Source organism: Salminus brasiliensis, chromosome 3 (genome assembly GCF_030463535.1).
Source record: "Salminus brasiliensis chromosome 3, fSalBra1.hap2, whole genome shotgun sequence".
NCBI lineage: Eukaryota > Metazoa > Chordata > Actinopteri > Characiformes > Bryconidae > Salminus > Salminus brasiliensis.
Window position 1 is genome coordinate 22,122,102 of NC_132880.1, and position 24,265 is coordinate 22,146,366.

The following is a 24,265-nucleotide window of genomic DNA, read 5'->3' on the forward strand; positions in this document are numbered from 1 at the left end:
CTGTGCCCCCTTAAATCTATGCCTATGCCCGCAACTGATTTCACAATGGATCACAATGTATTCACTATATAATGCTACATTGATAAGTAATCCTAGTGCTTCCTAGTGTGGATCCTAGTGTGGATTCAGTCTGGAGCTTGGTCATACTGATCGAGTGGATCAACCAGCATGTTTTTTTTTTTTTTAGCATTAATGCCCCTTAGCCTCTTATAATAAACACAAACAGCTTGGTGGAGAGATGTAGCTGGACTGAGGAGACAAGACTGCTTTTTACAATGAATTCAGGCCTCTTTTCAGCTCTTACAGAGAGAGAGAGAGAGAGAGAGAGAGAGAGAGAGAGAGAGAGAGAGAGAGAGAGAGAGAGAGAGATGTCCAGGAAAAGTGGATGGAAAAATGGCTCATTATGACAGAGAGGTCAGGGAGGCTAATGGTACCCTGTGACACATGCAATTAATCTTTTAATATTTAATTAATAATTTGAGGCCTGACCTTCAAACCGAACCAAATTCACATGTGATTTGTAAAATTTGATTATTATTTATTGAACAGATTGCACTGCAAAGACAATAGAGCATGTAAGATTTTGACCTTACTAACATGGACGCTCCGTCCCTCCACTCAGTAGGAAGGTCACGTGCACTGTTAATAATACCGCGCCGTTTCCGCCAGCACTTCCTTTCCGGCAGCGGCTGAATCCTCGCCAACATGCCAGTGAGTAGCGGAGCTCGATACAATCACAATACTCGCTTATTTTGAGTCTTTCGAGTGAAGTTCGTGGGTATAATTATGATGGAGTTCAACGTGCTGTGTATTTTGAGGCGCTGTTCCCGCTCAGAGTTGTAAATGAGCTGTATTGTGAGCGTGCCGAGCCGAGCCGAGCGCATGCTTTAGCTATTAGCGCTTCTCTGCTAAGATGGCGGCGCGCATAGAATAAAACATGGGGGGGGGGGATTCCAGGCTTTTCTGTTGTGTGACGCCTTCAGCAAATGTCGTGTATCTTTAAGATTGTCGGACAACGTAGGAGGTTTATATAACCAGAGAACACTATCGAGCACAGAGAGGCGATGATCTGTAATTAGGCTCGGTACAGTCTCTCTGCTGGCATGAAGAAATGGCGGACATTGTTGGCTAGCTACAATGAGCTGCTGTGTCTCTGTCCAGTACTGCAGGATGGCTGGCGGCTCTGTCGTCAGTTCTTGTAATGCGTGTGACTCTGTGCAAGCTTTGCTCTGACATTAAGTTGTGAATCTTATGTCCACAGCTCGCAAAAGACTTGTTGCACCCCCCACCTGAGGAGGAGAGGAGGAGGCACAAGAAGAAGCGTCTCGTACAGAGCCCCAACTCATATTTCATGGATGTCAAGTGTCCAGGTACGTTTTTATAAACGTGATGTAGATTAGCAATAATTGCCACAGTGATGATGATGATGATTTTTTTTTAGTTGTTAATGTAAGGCCTCTGTCTCTCTCACAGGATGCTATAAGATCACAACGGTGTTCAGCCATGCTCAGACCGTGGTGCTGTGTGTTGGCTGCTCAACTGTACTGTGTCAACCCACTGGAGGCAAAGCACGTCTCACAGAAGGTGTGTATCTTGGGGCCCAGGAGGGAAGATGGGGGTGTTTGACCATAATAAGAGGATGCTATGTTTTGTGGCCCAAAAAATAATGCATTCCTCATACCTCGTACTGTACTATGGCATATGATTACAGAAGGAAGGGAAACATGTGCTCCTACCTGGAATTGAGACCTTTGTTCAGGGTTGTTTACTTTAGTCATAATTATTAGGGTTTTTTAAGATTTTTTTTTTTTGAGAAACTGGCTGTATAGCATGAGTCCCTGATCATATCTGCAAAGGCTTGTGTGGTTTGTGACCCCTGCTGTATTGTGTACTGCTTTCTAGGATTGTCTCAAACTTAGGTTACTAGCTAGGATAATAGCCAGATGTGGTTCTACATTAGGGGGAAAAATGGGGATGTTGGTGAAGCGGTGTTTACTTTGTGCTGTTGCAGCTTCTGAATACTGAGCTTAATAATAATAATATAATGCACTCTGTTAAAGGTTTTAAGCGTTAGGTAACCATGTAAACTTGCATGGCGCAGTACCGTTGGGGATGCTGTGCCGCTTTTCCACTTGACTGTCTCGTTTCCGTTGCTAACCAGTAAAAGTAGGAGAGAAGGAGTAGTAGGTGTTTATAGCTCTGTGAACTTCTGTGTGGGGCGATCGACTATTCAGCCATAAACATTCAATCCATAATCATTGTTTAGCCAAACTGCTTGTAACAGCTGGGTACATGCCTGTGTTGGTTCACAGGCTGGGTTTTAATGAAGCAGTGACTTTCTATGCCGCTCTGAGTGGTTTTAAAGTATTAAAGTGTCCCGTGGCGAGCATCCTTCAGCTAACTAATCGTACTGACCAGTCTCATCCTAACCGATGATCAGCTAAAAAAAAATTGCTCAGTGCTCGTACAGAAACAGAAAAGTAGTGATTTTGTATAGAACAAGCATGTTAATCAGTTTGTTTTAGAGGACGTTAAGAAATCAATGGGGAAAATATGATTAATGCACAGCAGGAACATCAGCTGCCTGACTTGAGTGCCTCAAGTGATTCGTGATGACTGTTTAAACAGTGGGCTGTCTGTACAGGCTTTAGCTCCACCTAATACAATGTGGATGTGGTGCAGCACGGGTCACTTGGCAGTGGAAACAATGACAAATTGAGAGGGGTCACTGCTTGGAAGGCATGCCGCGCCATAGCTCCCCACCTAGTGGAAGAGCGGTAATATTGTGATGGTGGTGTTGAGAGGAGGGGAGCAGCTGGGTCTGCCTTCTTGGTGGGTTTGCTTGATAATTCCATAATTCTGAAGTGCTGTTTCTGCCACTAATGAATGAATCTTGAAGGCAGGTATAGTTAGCCATTGGTTTTAATTAGGGTAAGAGAGACTTTGCGTCTAGAAGCTACAGCTGCGATTTTTTTTTTTTTTCTTTACTTTGAACAACATGAGATATAAAATCGGATTAGGCTGATTCTTATGATGGGTAAGCTTTAGTGTCTGAAGCTAAATCTGTCTCAAAATGTAACTTGTATATAAATAAGAATATTATTGGTTGTATTTGAGACATCATAACTGTTGTGTTGCTCCAGAGTTGTGCACTATTAATACTAGTGTATCAGTCAGGTTGTAGTGTTCTAACACTACCGTTGGTCTGTATTTTGATTTTAAGGCTAAGGAAATCTGTTGATGCGATGCTAGATCAAGACATTCAAATATTTCAAAGATTTCTCTGATCTGTTAAGTTAAATGATGTTTACATAAGTTTAAGTAGAACTGGGGTGGCTCATCAACGTAATTGTCACCATGGATTACAGAAATACGTTGATTTGCATAACATGCGTTTGTGCATAGAACATAGAGTTCTCTGTGTGGAGCAGTGTGGAGGTAGTTCATAACCACAGCGCAAGCCTAAGACTGCACCTTAAGTGCTGTGTGTATTGCCCCATGTTAAAAGTTATGTCTGCACTGCTGTGGTTATGCTAATTTAACAGCAGTGCACCACACATCTTCGAGCATCGTTAATGGGCCACCTTATATTTTTCTGTTTACATAAATGTCTTTGTACAAGTATGACAATGGACTAAACTAACACTACAGCCTGTAATTAAATATTTTCCTCGCACTACATTAATGCAAAAAAAACATTGGCAGTGATCATCTTAACAAGATATTAACCCAGTGTTTAAATAAATTCTGGATAATGGTTGCTATGACAGAGGTTGCCTCTTAAAACTGAATAGTACTCTGAAACGCAACATGTTTAAGAGATGGTGATAAATATTGAAATATGGTTAAGTTGAGAGTGCACACAGAATAATTAATAAATTATTCATTAGATTAACTGACTAATGGAAAAAATAGTGGGTAGATTAATCATGAATTTCTGGTCTTTGTCTTTTGGTTTTGTAAGGATCTGATTAGCAGAAGGTTTCCATGTTACTGTTGTATAAATGCTTCAGAGATTGTCATGAAAGTCAGTATTTTCAGATGAGCATATCTGATTTGATTAGGAAATGTAATGAACATTGTGCCTTACTTTGTCTTCATTTGAGAGAACAAGCTTATAGATAATTGCACATCTGTTAAATGAGTGCACTGAATTTCACAAAGCTGCTAAATGATTACAAATGGCACTTTTGAACACTGTTTCATTAACTAATGGTTTTGTACTCATTTGTAGTTGGGAATTGTCAGAGTAAGAATTTCATTATGCAGTGTGAGGATGACAAAATACTTGCTGTTAACCAACATGGTCTTTTCCTCTACCCTAACATAAGGGGTAGGTTGAGGCTGAAACCTTGTCTACGGACGCAAGTGCTTTAGTTGGCTACTGTTTCTGATCTAGCACAAACTACTTGCTTGTTGCACTGTAATGTAAGGCCCTCATTATGTATGTTGGTATAGCACCTTGCTAAAGTGTCACACTAATTAATAAATGCTGTGCACAACATATGCTCTGAAGAGACTCGTGATGCGTGAGCCATCGGGTATATAGCAGCCTATATAGTGGTCCCTGTTTTATAAGTTTGGGTTGAAGTTGGGAGCATCGGTGCAGTATTTGCACCAATCAACCGTAATGTTGCTTGCCACTGAAGTAAAGGTGATATTTAAGGCAGCAAGTGAAATGTGAAAAGTGAAAAGCATCTTCAGCAGGTCTTGAGGGGTGTTTCCAGTATGCAGTGATTAGTACCTGCCAAAGTGCTCCATGGAAGGACAACCGGTATTGGGGTCTTGGACACACAAAGGTTTTTGATGCTTCTGGGGAGTGAAGACTAGCTTTGACAGTGGTATCAGTCGAGACTGATCCCACAGAAGAGCTACTATAGCACAAATTGCCCATTTGCCCACAAATGTCCTTTGGAGTCGATGCATTAAAGGGTCAGACCAGTTTTGGTGGCACAAGGTGGAATTAAACAAATGGAGGTTTTAATGTTATGGCTGATTTGTGTAAATTGGCACAAACTAAAATATTGTTAAAATTAGAGCTGGGCATTATGACTTATTGTAATGTGAAATTGTTATTGTGGGAAACAATATGCTTTTGAGTGTATTGCGGATCTCGTCAGTGCTTAAAGAGCACTGTAACTGTGCGTTTCAGTACAAACAGTGTAATCAGTCTTATTTAATTCAATAGAGTGAAGTGGATTTTAAGTAAAAATCAGTGCTCAGTATGCGAAAATATTTGCATAGCAGTTTTATGCTGTTTTGTCTACATGACAAAATAGAGAAATATCATAAAGGTATTTATTTTGTGATATACATTTTTCCATATTGCCCAGCTCTGGTTAAAATGTGTAGTAACTGGTTGCATTTTTTAAAAGTTTTTAATGTTCTCTTACTCTGTTTCTCACAGGGTGTTCCTTCAGGAGGAAGCAACATTAAGCTCTTTGCTAGGCGTTCCAGTAAGGAGGAAAGGGAGAGATGGGGTTGGACTTGGACCTGGTGAACTTGGCCTCGGGGCTTTGATCTCGGATGATTCCACATTAAAGAAGGAAGAGAACCTCAATCATCAGTTGCTTGCTCTCCAACCTGGTCTCTTTCTTTCAATAAAGTGTTTTGGCTAAGATAATGCTGTGCTGTGTGTGCACTCTTTCTCAAACGTGAAGTGTTACTACTTGATGCCCTGATCATGTTCATCTCAAGTTTTGGACTATAACATAGGGACATTACTGTGTTCCTGATGTTGGTATTAGCTTAATAACAGACGGATGTAATAATCAGGATGCAGCTGGTTATCTTGTGACCTTTTTGGGGGATGGTAATATGTAAAAAAAGGTAATATATAGTTAGTCTTGAAAACAGGAAAGTGACTAGTCTTCTTGGCTGGGTCAAAATGTTCTCTTAAAGTGAATACGGAGGTGCTATCTGGATATCCAGACTTTCACACAAAGAGGAAATTGGGCAACCTTTTACTGGAAATAAAGGTCTCGTTTAACAAGGGAATTTACATACTATATTCAATACTTGGCCCAACTGAACCTGGCTGTGTTAATCTAATGTGGGACTTTTTTTCTTTGGCATTTCAGACTACAAAGTACTGTGGAATCCTCAGGATGTGTCCTAATGAAACCCAAAAGGAAGTTCTTTGTGGGACACTGAAAAATATATGTTAAAAGATCTAAATTAATGTAATAGGCTTCAGCTAAAGACCTTTCATATTCTAACTTTTCCACTTTGTGTATCTGTATGTATAGTTCCTCACACTGGAAGCCAGACACCTTGGATTCCAAGTCTCCACTCATCCTCTAGACTCTAGGATCTTGAATTTGACTTTGGACCACTGAGCATCTGTCCAGTTCTTCTCCTTAGCCCAGGTTAGACGCTTCAGGATTTTAGGAATGCACCTGTTGCACTGATACCAGCCTCAGTGGAAGCTCTTAAATCAGCTCTTCCTAACAGTCCTCTCAAGGCTGCAGTCATCCCTGCGGCTCGTGCACCTTTTGTCTACCACACTTTCTACTGCAGTCCATTAATACTCTTTATCTCAGCCATGACCTTGTGGAGGGTCTCAGTGATTGTCCTCTGGACAACTGTTAGGTCAGCAACCTTCCCAAAGATTGTGTTTACGTGTACAGAACTAGATACATGGTATTTGTACTATGTGAACAGTAAATTAATGAAATATTTGAATCATTTGAGATACCTAATTACTTTAATACTTTGTCTTGTCTGTTAAAGTAATTCTAGATGACTAGATGTTGTGAAGGGAATTCCTGACTTCATTCATTTGGAGTTGCTCATCAGTGCTTCTGTTTAGGAATGTACCAACTTGTTGATTTGGCCACTCCTAAAGTTTCTGCTCTTTCTCTGAAAGGTGTGTTTTTTTTTGGCCTCCTTCACTTGCATCAGCTCTGCTATGGACCACATAATAAGAGTTCCCGTGCAACATTCAGAGTCAACTCCAGACTTTTAATCTCCTCAATTTCTCATGGAATAATGAGGGAATATTGCACACCTGGCCGTGAAACTGCTTATCAGTTATTTCTCCAATTTCTTTGAGTCTGTGAAAATAGAGGCACTGTGTAAAAATGGCTGTCATTCCTAATGCATTATTTTCGTGAAGCTCCATGATTTCCAGCTGAAAGTCCACACTTGAAGCACATCATCATTGCTTTACTTTGGTGTACAGAGGCAAAATGACAGAATTGAGTCATTGTGGACCCGACTGTATGTGTACACACACATACATTCACAACAACAGTTCTAAGAGCGAGTCGCCTCATAAACCTAGACAACGTCAAAGGATACAAAGGCATAATAAAGATAATAGTGTGAAAGCGAAGAGTGGCGCAATAGCACCATTGTTGCTTCAGCTCAGAGCCCCAGCAGGCCTCGGCGAGCCATCACACAGCATACTAACATCGGCTCTTAGGATCTTGATAGTTCAGTCTGATTTTCTCAGCTTGAGAAATGAAGCTACTAGGAAAACACAAGTCAGAGAACTCAAAGCGACAGCCATGACAGACTCTCACCACAGGCTGTTTACAGAGAGAGTCCTGCCTGTCAATCCCTCATTAAGCGTAAAAACACGTCAGCCTGCCCGAAAGCCTGACACAGTCTGTCAGAGATGAAAACCCCACAGCTCAGCACAACGACCAGGGCCAGCCATTGTTGGTGAAAGTGCTGAAGCGGAGCGTTGGTGCGGCCTCTGCCTAGTAATTAGTTACATTTTACTCATCAGTTACATTCGCTGGAGGCTACTGAAGTGATGTCAGTACTGTCAAACAAGCAAGCCGGCAAAAACAGGAGGATTAATTTCAAGTATTACTAAAGTATTTCTATTGGTTTATTCATTATGGTTGTTCCTACAATGGAAAGGACAAGAATTCAAGCAGAGAAACTATTGAAAAGCTTCCATTTGTGAGAAAATACTCATTTTTTAATATTTGAAATACATGTTTTACTCTTACTCTGCTTTGCTGTTGCCCAAAGCTCTCACTTCAGACAATGTGCAATGTTCTGAATCTGATCATGTCTAAAACTTGTGCTCTAGATTCATTAGCAGTGGTGGGGGAAACTGAAAGTACTGTACTTCTAGAGCTAATATATGTATATAGCTGAAAATTTGTGCGTTTTATGGGAATTTTGGACACTTCACGCCTGTTTTCTCATCTGGATAGTTTTTTTTTTGTAATTTTTTCATGTTAAATAATATGATGTAATATGATGATCTGGACATTTTACGACATTTAGAATATTTAAAAAAAAAAATAGTAAAATATGTATTTTTAAGCGAATTATGTCAGTTATAAGGCCTTATCTCAAAACAACCAACTAACACAAGGGCACGCTTAGTACAGTTTTCCTCAGTACAGCTCATAAACTACTCGAACCATGAGGAGATAAAGAGATGCTCGGAGAGATGCAATGTCTCTGTAATATTATAAGCATTAATTATAGTAATATTACAAAATAATTCCAATCACAGTGCCCTTATTAGGTCCTTATTAAGTTAAGTTTTTTTTTTTGCCTTCTGTAGAGCAGTGGTCCAGAATCCTGGTCCTGGAGGCCCACTGTCTTTCACCTATTAGTGTTTTTCCTGCTATTAGCACACTTACCCAGCTGAGGTAAAGTGGATGTGTCAAAGCAGAGAAAAGTCAACAATGCACAGGGCAGAGGGCCTCTGGGAGGGTTGGGAACCACCTTAGAAGACTAGCATGAGTGAACGATGCTAAAGAACTGAACAGGCAGCCCACTTGGTGGGCTAAGCCCTGCCCACCACAAGCACAAAGTAGGCCAAAAACGTGACCATATATAGAGGACTGTACGATTTGTGGAGCTCATAAAGTGCTAGATGAGTGGAGTAGTGTGAGCAGTGTTTCCTCTAATGTGGATGTTGAGCTGAGCTGATTATTGATGTAACTCATGACAGTAGCAGCAGAATGAATTCAGAAGTCTACAGAACCGTCCTGTCTGCCAATTTACAGAGAAATGCATCCAATCTAATCAGGAGGTACTTAATCATGCAGCCAATGACCCAAAACACACTGCCAACACCACAACGGACTTCATCAGGAGAAAAAAAAAAGTGTAAAGGTTTAGACCGGCCAAGTCAATCACCACCCCTTAACCCAATTGATCATGCATTTCACCTCGGAAGGAAAAGTCGGACAGAAAAAAAGACTTTAAAGCAAACAGCAACTGAAAGAAGCCGCAGTGAATGAAGACAGGGAAGACGAAGGCCTCGGTTTGGTGATATCAGTTGGCCGCCAGCCTAAAGCATTCATTTCAAGCAAGGCAACTGCAACCAAATATCAGTATCAGCTTTTATCACCTTACAAAGTTTGGCCCCAACTTCCTCCCCTAAGGTCACTCTCTTTCTCATCGCTTGGTTCAGCAATGTAAACACAGCGTCGCAACTGTTGAGCTCAGAGAATAGATTGCACTTTATTTATTTATGCTGAAATATGGACTAAATCTCATAACTAACTCTCATTCTTTTACCCCTCCCTCATCCCTTTCTTCACTCAGAGCTGAAGTTAGTCCAATGACTGATCTAAGGTTCTCAAAACTGCACTGAGATATTATCATAATAATAATAATAATAAAAACAACCTCTAGACAGTCGAGGGGGTCACACACTTATTTGTTCTCCCGCCCAAAAATCCAAGAACGTGAAAGCTAGCATTTTAACTTGTAATTAATCACAGAATATAGTTGTGATTAACATGATTACTTCCTCTCTAGAGAGCCCACCCAGGTGCTCCTTCAGTCTCTTGTCATTTCAAGACTTGACTACTACAACTGCAACTGCCCTCTGGCTGGTCTTCCTATGCTCACCATCAGGGCCCCTGCAGTTGATCCAGAATGCAGCAGCACGGGTCGTCATGTCACTCCTCTGCTGCGTTCTCTTCACTGGCTTCCTGTAGCTGCTGCCAGCATCAGATTCAGAACCCCGACTCTGGCCTACAAAGCCAGGAATGGACCAGCCCCTCAGTACCTAGAGCCCTTCGAGCTTTAAGCACGGCTCAGCTTGACCCACCATCCTTTAAGATGCATGAAGGACCAGCATCCAGGCTGTCCTGGCACCGAAGTGATCGCTCCCCAACTGAAGACTCAGCTCTTTCAAGAGTACTTGGGCGAAGTGTAGTGTTGAGTATTGTGTCCTTCATACTGACTTTTGTAGTTTGTAGCGTCTAAGCTTAGAGGTATCTTCTAGATCTTGGCCAAACTTGCTTTCTGAGTGAACCGTGAAGCACTTTTGTAAGTCGCTCTGGAGAAGAACGTCTGATAAATGCCTTAAATGTAAATGTAAACCACTAATTCTTATACTTTTGCTCACCAAAAAATTGACATATAAGCTAGGTGGACCCAATAAAGTGGTAGTTGAGCTGAAGTAGTGTTTATTATATATTAAGCTTATTTTTTTTTATATATTGTTTATTTGTATTACACCCCCCCATGTGCAATTAAGAGTCAATGTGCAATTATCTGTAAATAATCTATAAATTGTGACTTTTATTATTTATATTGTGTATAAGATGGTAATTTTTCCACTTTTTGCAACTGAGTGTCTTGCTATCCCTTTGCTCCTGTGACACTGTGTATTTCCCCACTGTGGGACTACTAAAGGATTATTTTATCCTATAATGTAGAAATGGAGTTTATGAATTGATTTAAATAAATAAAATGGCACAATGAGGCAGAAATACATTTTATAACTGAAGCTAAAGGTGAACTCCGTGTCAAAGGTGCATTGAACAGTACCTTTCTGTTGGAGCTAATCAGAGTAAATCAGTGAAGTCTTAAAAGCAAAGATGTCAAAAATGTGTATTTCCATTCATCACTAGAACAGAAGGTGTAGATACTAAGGTTCTGACTAAGGTACTTAGTAAGATACTAAGGACTTCCATGTAGTTCTATATTAAGTATCAACTTCGGTTGGACTGTAGCCACCCAGCACACGGCCTGTTCACCTTACTGCCATCAGGCAGGAGGTACCGCAGCATCCAGGCCAGAACAAACCGGCTAATGGACAGTTTCTACACACAAGCCATCAGGTTCCTGAACAAGCTGTGAACCTTTCACCAACACCACTGCACTCGGACACTTTATTATTAATACTATATATATTACTGCTATGGACAACATCACTAAGTCACTTTATATAACAGGAATAGACAAACATACATATTTATATTTAGCTCCACTCTCTCTCAGACTATATCTGTCTCATAAATGTACATATCAGAGAATTTCTACAAACCCTTCTGTCTCTGTATATTCTGTATTTTGAGTATATTTTGTTTGTATTTTGTATTTATTTTAATATGTTTGGTATGTATATAGTTTTGTCCTCCTGTAGAGCATCAACCTGAGCCTCACCACAAGCATTTCAATGCATAAATGCTCTGACATGTTGCGCAAATGACAAATAAACCTGAAACTTGAAACTTGAACTTGAAACTTCATCTTTCTACTCCGGTAAAAGTGTAAAAGTACAGGTTTCAAAACTACTTGAGCTATAAGAGTAAAAGTAATGTAAGGAAAACAAATGCCAAAAGCTTAGGCTGCACCACAGGGCCCTATAGTGCACTACTCCACCTTTTAGAAACATTTTTCTAAAGTCATAATGACTATAATGTTCTATTAAAATGTTAAGGTTGAAAAATGTTGGGATGCACTAGGCTGCCTGTTTCGGCTGCAGATCTGCCCATTGAAAATGAATGCATTTTAGTATATCAGATATATTACAGGAGCATCTCTGTGCTCTACTGAGCATTAACATGTGTTTCATGGAGGGAAAATATGATGAGTAGTTGCCTATAAGTTTTATAATGGAGTAAAAAGTCAAACTTCAGAGGCATGTGATCAATAGGCTTTATTGAAATGTAAATGTGGGGCTTAGTTGGGACATTTCACTCGAGTTCTCTTGAGTCTCTGACCCGGACGTCTGCTGTGTCCTTGCTCGAGTGTGAGGGGAGGATGTGCAGGTGCGATGGATCGCTTACAAACCAATAGGGAGTCAGAATGGTGTCTGTTCATTCCAACCAATCAAATGCCCGATTTATCTGGATAAGATCTGGATTATTTATTTATTTATTTATTTATTTGCCGGAATGAAAACAAACCGAAATGAAACAGGAGAAACGAGGCTATTTGTAAAATATAAGGAGTATAAAGTGAAAGTAATTGGGTGAAAATGTAAGGAGAAGAAGTGAAAAGTCGTCTGAAAAATAATTACCCAAGTATAGCAGTGGTTGTTCATCTAATTAAACAAAAATAAAATAAAAAAAATATAAAATATAATATAATTTTTATAATATATATATATTTTATTTTTTTATATTTATAAAATAAATATAAAAAATATATATTTTATTTCGAATCAAATCAAATGACTGTTGTAAACTAATCTAGACACATAGCTCACCTGAAAAACATTTACGGAGGTGAGTAATGTGCATCCATTTATTTACTATTCGCTGATATGTCCGATGCAAGTTTACAAGTGGCCGATATTCAGGGGTACCTAAAATTTCTACTTAAGATTACGAAGTATTTGTACTTACTTACTTGTATTCGTTACTTACCTCTGCTTAAAAGACTTTGTGTGTAATTTATGTAATAAAATCATTGTAAATCTGATTTCTAAACAGTACATGCACTGAGGAACTACATTTTGGGTCAAAAACCCAAAGAAGAGTTCTCCTTTAAGAGTTAGTAAGGTTATAAGAGCCGCAGTTCTCAGAATCACCACTAAGCGGCGCACAGAGGAGGCCGCGTTCCCACCACTCGGAGAAGCAGTGGACATAGTTGTGTGTTAATGAAGAAAAAACAACAACAACAACTGATCAGTCGCCCGTGGTCGTCGTCCTGATGTTTGAGTGAAAGAATGTTCCCCGAAGACTCTGTCATGTGAACAGCAGGAGACACACACACACACACACACACACACACACACACACAATTACCGTACGCACCTCGAGAGAGGGCAGAGCGAGGTAAGCATGGCTAAAGCCAAAACGCAAACTGGGTGCTAACTTCTTCTGTTATTGTTATTAATAAATATAAGTCAGAGAGAAGCTCTTTGTGTGCACAAGGTTTCTTACAGTAAGTGAAACCACCAAACTAGACTAAACACACACCAAACTAGACTAAACACACACCAAACTAGACTAAACACACACTAAAAAGGGGCAAACACACACCAGACAGGGCCAAACACAAACCAAACTAGACTAAACACACACCTGACAGGGCCAAACACACCAAACTAGACTAAACACACACCTGACAGGGCCAAACACACCAAACTAGACTAAACACACACCAAACAGGGCCAAACACACACCTGACAGGGCCAAACACACCAAACTAGACTAAACACACTAAACAGGGCCAAACACAAACCAAACTAGACTAAACACACACCTGACAGGGCCAAACACACACCAAACTAGACTAAACACACACCTGACAGGGCCAAACACACCAAACTAGACTAAACACACACTGAACAGGGCCAAACACACCAAACTAGACTAAACACACACCAAACAGGGCCAAACACAAACCAAACTAGACTAAACACACACCTGACAGGGCCAAACACACCAAACTAGACTAAACACACACTAAACAGGGCCAAACACACACCTGACAGGGCCAAACACAAACCAAACTAGACTAAACACACACCTGAAAGGGCCAAACACACCAAACTAGACTAAACACACACCAAACAGGGCCAAACACACACCTGACAGGGCCAAACACAAACCAAACTAGACTAAACACACACCTGACAGGGCCACACACACTAAACAGGGCCAAACACACACCTGACAGGGCCAAACACACCAAACTAGACTAAATACACACTAAACAGGGCCAAACACACACCTGACAGGGCCAAACACAAACCAAACTAGACTAAACACACCAAACTAGACTAAACACACACTAAACAGGGCCAAACACACACCTGACAGGGCCAAACACAAACCAAACTAGACTAAACACACACCTGACAGGGCCAAACACACCAAACTAGACTAAACACACACCTGACAGGGCCAAACACACCAAACAGGGCCAAACACACCAAACTAAACTATACACATACCAGACAGGGCCAAACACACCAAACTAGACTAAACACACACCAAACAGGGCCAAACACAAACCAAATTAGACTAAACACACACCAGACAGGGCCAAACACACACCAGACAGGGCCAAACACACCAAACTAAACTAAACACACACCAGACATGGCCAAACACACCAAACTAGACTAAACACACACCAAAAAGGGCCAAACACACCAAACTAGACTAAACACACCAAACAGGGCCAAACACACCAAACTAGACTAAACACACACCAGACAGGGCCAAACACACCAACCTAGACTAAACACACACCAAACAGGGCCAAACACAAACCAAACTAGACTAAACACACACCAGACAGGGCCAAACACACCAAACTAGACTAAACACACACCAAACAGGGCCAAACACACCAAACTAGACTAAACACACACCAAACTAGACTAAACACACACCAGACAGGACTAATATATAAATGATTATTTGCCCCATATATATATATATATATATACAGTGGGGAGAACAAGTATTTGATACACTGCTGATTTTTCAGGTTTTCCCACTTGCAAAGCATGTAGAAGACTGTAATTTTTATCATAGGTACTCTTCAACTGTGAGTGATGGAATCTAAAACAAAAATCCAGAAAAATACATTGTATGATTTTTAAATAATTAATTTCCATTTTATTGTGGGAAATAAGTATTTGATACACCAGAAAAAGAAACTTAATATTTGGTACAGAAACCTTTGTTTGCAATTACAGAGATGAGACGTTTCCTGTAGTTCTTGACAAGGTTTGCACACACTGCAGCAGGGATTTTGGCCCACTCCTCCATACAGATCTCCTCCAGAGCCTTCAGGTTTCGTGGCTGTCGCTGGGCCACACGGACTTTAAGCTCCCTCCAAAGATTTTCTATTGGATTCAGGTCTGGAGACTGGCTAGGCCACTCCAGGACCTTAAGATGTTTCCTACGGAGCCACTCTTTAGTTGCCCTGGCTGTGTGTTTTGGGTCGTCATCATGCTGGAAGACCCAGCCACGACCCATCTTCAGTGCTCTTACTGAGGGAAGGAGGTTGTTGGCCAAAATCTCACGATACATGGCCCCATCCATCCTTCCCACAATATGGTGCAGTCGTCCTGTCCCCTTTGCAGAAAAGCATCCCCAAAGAATGATGTTTCCACCGCCATGCTTCACGGTTGGGATGGTGTTCTTGGGGTTGTACTCATCATTCTTCTTCCTCCAAACATGACGAGTGGAGTTTAAACCAAAAAGTTCTATTTTTGTCTCATCAGACCACATGACCTTCTCCCATTCCTCCTCTGGATCATTCAGATGGTCATTTGCAAACTTCAGACGGGCTTTGACATGCGTTGGCTTGAGGAAGGGCACCTTGCGTGCACTGCAGGATTTTAATCCTTGACGGCGTAGAGTGTTACTGATTGTTTTCTTTGAGACTGTGGTCCCAGCTCTATTCAGGTCATTGACCAGGTCCTGCCGTGTAATTCTGGGCTCATTCCTCACCTTCCTCAAGATCATTGATGCTCCACGAGGTGAGATCTTGCATGGCGCCCCAGACCGAGGGAGATTATCCGTTATTTTGCATTTCTTCCATTTTCTAATAATTGCACCAACAGTTGTTGCCTTCTCACCAAGCTGCTTGCCTATTGTCCTGTAGCCCATCCCAGCCTTGTGCAGGTCTACAATTTTATCCCTGATGTCCCTGAAAGCTCTCTGGTCTTGGGCATTGTGGAGATGCTGGAGTCTGACTGATTGAGTGTGTGGACAGGTGTCTTTTATACAGGTAACGAGTTCAAACAGGTGCAGTTAATACAGGTAATGAGTGGAGAACAGGAGGGCTTCTTAAAGAAGAAGTAACATGTCTGTGAGAGCCAAAATTCTTACTGGTTGATAGATGATCAAATACTTATTTCCCACAATAAAATGGAAATTAATTATTTAAAAATCATACAATGTATTTTTCTGGATTTTTGTTTTAGATTCCATCACTCACAGTTGAAGAGTACCTATGATAAAAATTACAGTCTTCTACATGCTTTGCAAGTGGGAAAACCTGAAAAATCAGCAGTGTATCAAATACTTGTTCTCCTCACTGTATATAACAGGGCCAAACACACCAAACTAGACTAAACACACACCAAACAGGGCCAAACACACACCAGACAGGGCCAAACACACCAAACTAAACTAAACACACACCAGACATGGCCAAACACACCAAACTAGACTAAACACACACCAAAAAGGGCCAAACACACCAAACTAGACTAAACACACCAAACAGGGCCAAACACACCAAACTAGACTAAACACACACCAAACAGGGCCAAACACAAACCAAACTAGACTAAACACACATCAGACAGGGCCAAACACACCAAACTAGACTAAACACACACTAAACAGGGCCAAACACACCAAACTAGACTAAACACACACCAAACTAGACTAAACACACACCTGACAGGGCCAAACACACCAAACTAGACTAAACACACACCAGACAGGACTAATATATAAATGATTATTTGCCCCATATATATATATATATATATATATAGAGGGTGGTCTTGGAAATGTGCACAGTACTGTAGAAATGTGACAAGCTGGTTCTTAAAAAAAATACACTGACAGATGCAGTTAGGAACTTTGACTGACGGTATGTGATGATGATTATTATTATTATTATTTTTTTTTTAGTGGAGTATTATGGCAGTGTAATGCACCTGTTTACACAAACACTAGCTTGAATGCTAATGCCTCAGTCACCACACGTGATGGATTTTTATACATCTAATACTTGGCCAGTGGTCTTTCTTTCTGATGCTGTTTGTTGTTGTTTTTTCACCTTGGCATTAACAGCCTGCCAGAATCACTTGACTGGCTTCATTAATTGTAACAGAAAGAATTTGCCATTAAGGCCTTAGCAATCGGGCTGCTTGCGAGAGTCCGTGCTGGAGAAATACATTAACATCAGATCCATTTTTGATCTTCTGTAATGGAGTTGTTTTCTGCACTGTTTGGTGCTAATATCAATATACAGCGGGTCAAAAGTTGATTGAAGGTTTTTCATAAGCTCAAAGACACGTGGAGGAAGAAAAAGCACTTTCATGCTTAAAAGGTTGCAGTTAGTATTTCAGACAAATGTTAACAGTGAGGTGGACTGTTGTACATTTATTTACAGAATAAATCAAATCGCTATTTAAAGAAATTAAATAGGTATTTGGTCTGACAGGAACTTTTTTTCCCTGTCTGCTATTCATGATTTTGCCTGCACTAGAAGCCATGTGGCTCGGCCCGCTCATTACCTCCGCCAGTATGCTCAGCTTGGAACTCTGTAACTTGTGTTAAATAGTGTGAATTGCTCATAAAGCTCAATCTGTAGAAGACAAACTGTGTTTTTGACGTTTGTTAAAAAGTTGTAATTTCTGGGACGCAGGCAATCTGTCGTCTTGGTTGACAAAGTGAGTCTTTGCAGGAAATAATAAAATGACTCATTTTGGCCTCTGCATTTAGTGTGCCATCAGGGGTGGGCAATATACAGTGCTATACTTATTACAGGCATTAAAAAATATTTTGCAGTACATAATTTTTCAATATTTATAATTTTTTTGATGTCTGATAAACTGGAATTAACGTAAACAACCAATGAAGGAATATTAAACACAAAGAACCACAGTACAAATCAACAAATGTAACACCTTTGCCAGTTAAACAGGTCTAATTACACTCTCTTTGCTATGAAAAATATTTTTGGTCAGTTAGTCTTAAAGTACTGTGAATATCTGATATGTTCAGAAATGCGTATTATGGCGTAATGTGATTTCAGTGATCATTATAACGGTAATTATTGTTATTATACCATACACCCAAGCCCCTCTAAACAAAAAGGGCTCTATATAGCATCAGTTAATCAGTTAATTCTTTGGGTTTTCATGGTTCTATTAATCAGTATAGAAATCTCATGCCTTTCTTTTTAGGCTTTAATTTTAGTTCATATTTTTTGCACAGAACTATGCTTCTGCAAGCTTATTTCTTTGTGAGGTTTAGGTTGGCAACCAAAGGGTTTCATTTCGTGCCAAATGGAAAAGTGTCTAGTCAGTTTTTTTTTTTTTGTGGTGTTTAGGTAAATGCAGCCAATTTGTTAGGCCTTCAGAAGCAGGACAGAAGTCTGTTGCAAGCTTTAGATCACGTGAATGCAGTGTCGTTTACAAACCTCAGATGTTCATGTTTAATCTAGAATGCTCAAGAACGTGCCGGTGCATTTCCATTAACGTACTGCTGGAATCAGAAAGTGCAGAACTGAGGATTATCGTAAAGCTATTTTGTCTGATTCTTTGGAAAGAGTTCTGAGACGTGTGGCGCAAACTGAAGGCCTGGGTGTTCTGTCCACAACGATTGCCTTTCCTAAAGAACCCTGGAGGAACCGACTTTGTGTTAATGGTTATATACACACGTTTGAGCCATGATAAAGTGTGCTTGGGTGTAAGAGTCTTGGGGCCTCTATTTTAAAATGGTGGCCATGCGTGGAGGTGCTGTAGATAAGGCTGAGAGCAAAGCAGCGTGCAGAACGTAAGCATTTTCTCAGTGTTAAATTCCAGCATCTTAAATTGGATTTTTTGCAGGGTTTTTTTATGGTCCGGGTAGTTATTTTATTATTTTAAACCGAATGACTCATCTATCTTAACTACTTGTTTTACTGCTCCGTAATTATGCAGTATGAAGCCGCTTCGGTGAGTTCAACTTCTGACACTTGGGGATGCGATTCTGAATATCGAGGCAATCCTTGTAATTAGCATCTGTCTCCCAGTGAAATATGAACTTAGTCTCCCTTATTAAATATATCTCTACCTGTGTGATACACAGCTGCATTTTTCACTTTCCGTTCTGCTCTCCATTTCCTCTCCTAGAGCAATGAAGTGTGAAAGCCTCCATCCTGCAGAACTCCTGGGATGCCTGACCCTGCTACACATAAACGTGCGTCCCCACACACACATTGGCTACCCCACCCTCCCCATAGAGGCTTTGGAAGGGCAGCTGAAGTAATAGGGTAATCTATTACACCGTCTCTTCCTCTCTACCTCCCTCTTGCACATTCTCTCTCTCTCTCTCTCGCTCTCTCTCTCTCGCCCTCCCTCCCTCCTGCACTCTTTCTCCTTGTTCTCCCCGTCTCATTCCCTCGCTCCTGTCTCAGCACTTCGTGCGGGCGAATGAAGAGAAGAGTTTAACTAAGCACATTCGCTCAGGGTGCCTGCAGCTCCCAGCACTTTGTCAATTAAAGCCCCTCAACATACCATCACAAACTCACTCACACACTCGCGTGCACACTAATGGTCACATATGCATTTCATCTGCACCAACACAGTCCCACACTCACTCACTCACATTAGCCTTACATATCGCCACCTCACCCGACCTATGCACTCTACACAAAAGGTACAAAAGTACCTTATTAGGTCTTGGTTTCTTCTGTTTGAACCTTTTAATTATTTAGGTTCTGTAAACAGAGATTTCCCCTCCCTCCCTTTTTGAACATGTTTTCGTACACATGAGCATGCTAGCCCTGTATGGGGCCACACACCTCATTAAGAGAGCCATTAAAACACATTGAAGAGGGAAGAAAACACAGAGGCTTAATCCCAAATTACACACTACTCCCTATGTAGTGTACTAAGCAGATCACAAAATTCCAGATTCTAAATCTGAATAGTGCATTATAGGTTTGTAACTGTATTTACATTTACACAAAGCAGCTCTACAGAAATAGGACAAGAAAGTAACACATGATAAAACATGAACCCCTCCGGTGAGCGAGCCAGAGGCAACAGTGGCAAGGAAAAACTCCCTAAGGGCTGGAGGACGAAACCGTGGGAGGAACCAAGACTTACAAGGGGGACCTATCTTCCTCTGGTCCGAACTACTACTAAATTATTAATAGAAAGTCACTGTACCACCACATAAGCCTTAATGTTCTTTTGCTCTGTTATGCTGATATAATCATAATGCAGTATAACTAATATAATCATAATAGAGAACGGTAGGAATAATGATGATTAGTGATGGTGGTAATAATAAGGGGAGGGGTGGGGCAGCTGGTCTGGGATGGAATCTAGTGCTGTCTGCATGTAGACATTGTAGTTTTATGACTTCACTATATAGGGAGTAAGGAAAAGCTGAATCTCCCCAAATCTCCACCATGGAGTAAAAAAAAAACTGTGTTTTTGCATGGATTTGAGGCCAAACTGCAGACAAAACCTCCATCGAAAGGCTTTTTAGGGAAAAGCAGTTATTGTGTCCCTCCAAATGACCCATTTTTGCCACCTTTACTTAATAAGTGTCCTCCCTTTTTTTAAATAATTGTTTGAAGCAGTGTGGGAACATTGCTACAGTATGTACCCTTCACTCTCCAGTCCCTACCGGGGGGAAACAAAAGACAAAATAAACACTCAGTTTTGAGTTTGTGGTTTATGTGACATCTAAATCATAACATTTACATATAGTTGCCCATTCAGCCTACAGCCATTTAGGGTGTCAGTTCTGAAAAAGAAACCTATGAGCTCTTTAACGATGATCAGAGAAAGCTTGTGGACAGTTTCACAGGTCTGAGAACACTTTTAAAAAAGGCCAAAAGAGTTACATTTGGTATGAATGCGTTCATTTCCTTAAATCCATTTCTAATTCTCTCAGTTCTTCCGTTTAATGATGCAAACTGGGAGGAGTCATCACTCACTGTGTTCTCTTACTTTGCCAGGGGTTGTGTGTTTAAAGATGTGCTAATAGCTTCAGTGTCCCATACATCAGAAGACGCACAAGCACTTCAAAAAGCTGTACCAAGTCGCCTCAGGCCTGAGTCCTTGCTAAGTTAGCACTGACCAATCATTTGAGAGAAGAATGCTGTTGAATAAGAATTCAAGGACACAGGAAAAAGTTTAGAGTTTCCCACCAGCTACGTCGTGACCCAACTAAGTGCATTCCCTTAGGTATTCAGATTAGTAAATGAACTTACTTGCTCTGCCCCCTGGGGCAGGCTGATCTGATGCAGAGGGTTGCATCAGCGTTCGCTCAGGATTTAGCAGAGACTTGGTAATGTTTGTTTTTTCTAAAGAGTGAAATTCTGTCCCACTAAAGTGTTCTGAAAAGTCTGCACTTTGAGAAAGTCTTTAGGGGGACTCCGTAAGGAGGCAGAACAGGACTTACAGGGCTCTGCATGTGCTTGATTAAAGCTAACCACAGATACACAGCCTTCCTAACAGCCACTGTCTCAGTGCATTCCTAGCCACCTAACAGCTGTGTAGAAAGATTTCAGGGCTGGCTTGCACCAGGGAGCTGCTTGAAATTTCTGCATGAATGAGTGTTTTAGAGTGTTTTAGAGGTCTGATGTAAAGTGGTGTATTAAAGAGAAGCATACACAGCCATGGAAAACACAGAATATTGTTTATTAAAATCACCAGCGAATCTTGCACATGGGTGAGTGGCACATCAGAGGGTGAGTGGTGTGGACATTTAGCTATATATTATATATATATATATATATATAGTGTAAACATTGCCACAGTTTCAAAATGTTCCCTTCCCTCACCATTCCCTGCTGAAAAGGTTCAGGTGACCTGACAGAATCAACACATTTACAGATAGTTGCCCATTCAGCCTACAGTTATAAGAATGCTGTCAGTTCTGAAAAGGAACTGTATGAGCTTTTTAACGATGATCCGAGAAAGCTTGTAGATAGTTTCAGTCCACAGTCCAAATACATTTCAGTCTGCGAGTTGGTATGGAAACCTCTTGTGAATGTTTAATAAATGAAAAGCTGTGCAGGTCCTGTGTGAGGTCCCTTTGAAAAGAGGCCAAAGGACATTTCTTGGTTTAGTAATGTGCAAACCTGTACTTTATACACTAACCTACATTCCAGCCCACATGCCTCTGGTGCCACCTGCCCCTGGATAGCAATATTGTGAATAAGTAATAGCTTTATAATAAATGCTACCAGTTGCAGTGTCTCACAGTGGGTTGGACATGTGATCCCTCCAAATGGAAAGACATTTTAAGGTGCCTTCCTGTTGTTTAAACTGTGCCCAAAAAGCAAGGTTTCTTGCGCAAAACCACATGAGATGAGATTTGAGTGGGAACCTTTTTAGGGTTTAAATAGGAAGAGCTCTTAAATTATGTGAAGGTTTCTTGAGGCTTTTAAGTATTATTTACATTTTACATAGTGGTTGTTCTATGGCATTGCCTACATATACTGTGTATAGTTTTTTTTTTACTAAATAATTGTTACTGAGAATATTAGATTCTATTCCAGCAAAAGACTTACATATAAGAGAACATCTGACCCAGTGATGAAGGAACTGACAACTTGCGTTGTGGACAAAATTCTGAAATTCTAAGAGCCACCAAGTTGTAATTTTTCGCTGGTATGCTGCTGAACAACTAACACTTTTAAAGTCTGAATAAACCGCAAAGCATTCCAAGGGCAAAGCTGACATATTTGACATGCCGTCTCACTGCTTTCGTGGATTGTCTGCTTCATTCCTTGATAAAGCTGTTTGCAGTTGGTTCTTTGAGTATATCACTGGACAGAGACTGTAACAGTCATTTCTTTTTAAGTGGGGTTCCTCTGCGTTGTAGTCTGGGCCCCATTGGATTGTTGATTATATATACATTGTTTCTGTAACCTTTCTGTAATCAAATTATACACTACATTACTGTGCTATGTTGAAAAAGTTACTGGCAATGGAAAAACTAAAGATGTATGAAGACGGCACTTAATGTATAATGTGGTTCCCATGTTTTGCAAATTCTTAGATAGAAGTTTTTATATTTCCACCAATATTGAGTGTTATTTGTTACACACAATGGAAAAATTTAATGTTTAGATTTCAGGGTGTTTGGTGTTGCACCAATACCGTATCAGTATCAGTGCTTATCCTGGCTTACTGACTCCCTACATTAAAATTTTTTTTTTATATACATAGATCATTTTTGTTTGCCTACCTTATTTAAAAAAAAAAACAAAAAAAAAAACCAACAACAGATTGAACAACTTGTAAAACCCAGTCATTAAACATATAATTGATGGAACATCATGTGGTGTTTTTTGGTTCTAAACCAAAAGTTGAGTTTAAGGAACTTGTTTAGGCCACACAGTTTAGTACCTTTTTACATATAGAGAGACGTGTACTTGAATATGAAATTGCTGCAGAAGCACTTTGTTTCTAAACTGGCTTTTTTTCACTGTTTGGTGAAGCTTAGCAAGATTAGGCCTCCCTACTTGCATGTGTTTCTGCATTGTAGCAATTTTTTTATTTTGTCAAAGCTCTGAAGCTTTTCAAATGAGCAGTTACTCAACCAGTAAATGCTGTTCTTCCAAGCTTATTAGATCATTTTTGGGATCAGATATAAAAAATAACCCTTACAACCTATAAAAAGCACAACACCATAACACGATTATTTAAGTAAAGAGTTGGTATCGGTACTAGGTATCGGAGCATCTCAGCATCGGAAAGGAAAAATTGGTATCGGAGCATCCCTAGTATTTTGTAACAAAAATGACAAAGTACACAAAAATATTTTTAGTTTACATAAAAATGAAGCAAGAAAGATCAGACATCTGATTCTTAAACCCCACAATTGTTTGCATAATGCTCACACTGTGAGCCTGACCCAGTTATTAGGCTTTTGCACAGTACTGGGAAGTGGGAAGCCATTCGTCACTAGGGTAACAGCTGTTTTCTCCTTCTGAGGATTTTAGGAGTAAACACTAGAAAGTATTTTTCATGGGCCATTAGAGGCTTGTGCCCATGACCCTGGATTTGTTAAATGCATCTTTGCTGCTCATTATTCAGTGACCTTCTTAAAGTTTAACGTGCAAGATGACCCTGTGCCTGAACTATGAGCGTAAAGTCGGATGTGAATTCCATTAATTATTTGTTTATTTATTTTTTTAACATTTGAGGACGAACAAAGTTTATCTGAGAAGAAAACTTTACCAAGTAGTTATGCTAGACTGCAATACCCTACAGAGAATAGTGAGGACAGCTGAGTAGATCATGGGGGTCTCTCCCCCTCCTCTGTCACAGACATTCACACCACACGCTGCACCCGTAAGGCCATCAGCATTGCCAAGGACCCCCCTC

At 40.4% G+C, this 24,265-nt stretch overlaps 1 protein-coding gene across 1 annotated transcript; it reads left to right on the plus strand.

The window, feature by feature from the left end:
- Positions 1-665: 665 nt before the first annotated feature.
- On the plus strand, positions 666-5,623 carry rps27.1 (ribosomal protein S27, isoform 1). Its single transcript, XM_072674674.1, has 4 exons — positions 666-711; positions 1,262-1,370; positions 1,474-1,584; positions 5,408-5,623. Exons 1-4 carry the CDS (start codon positions 706-708, stop codon positions 5,434-5,436), a joined length of 255 nt encoding a protein of 84 aa, XP_072530775.1. The 5' UTR covers positions 666-705; the 3' UTR covers positions 5,437-5,623.
- Positions 5,624-24,265: the final 18,642 nt, after the last annotated feature.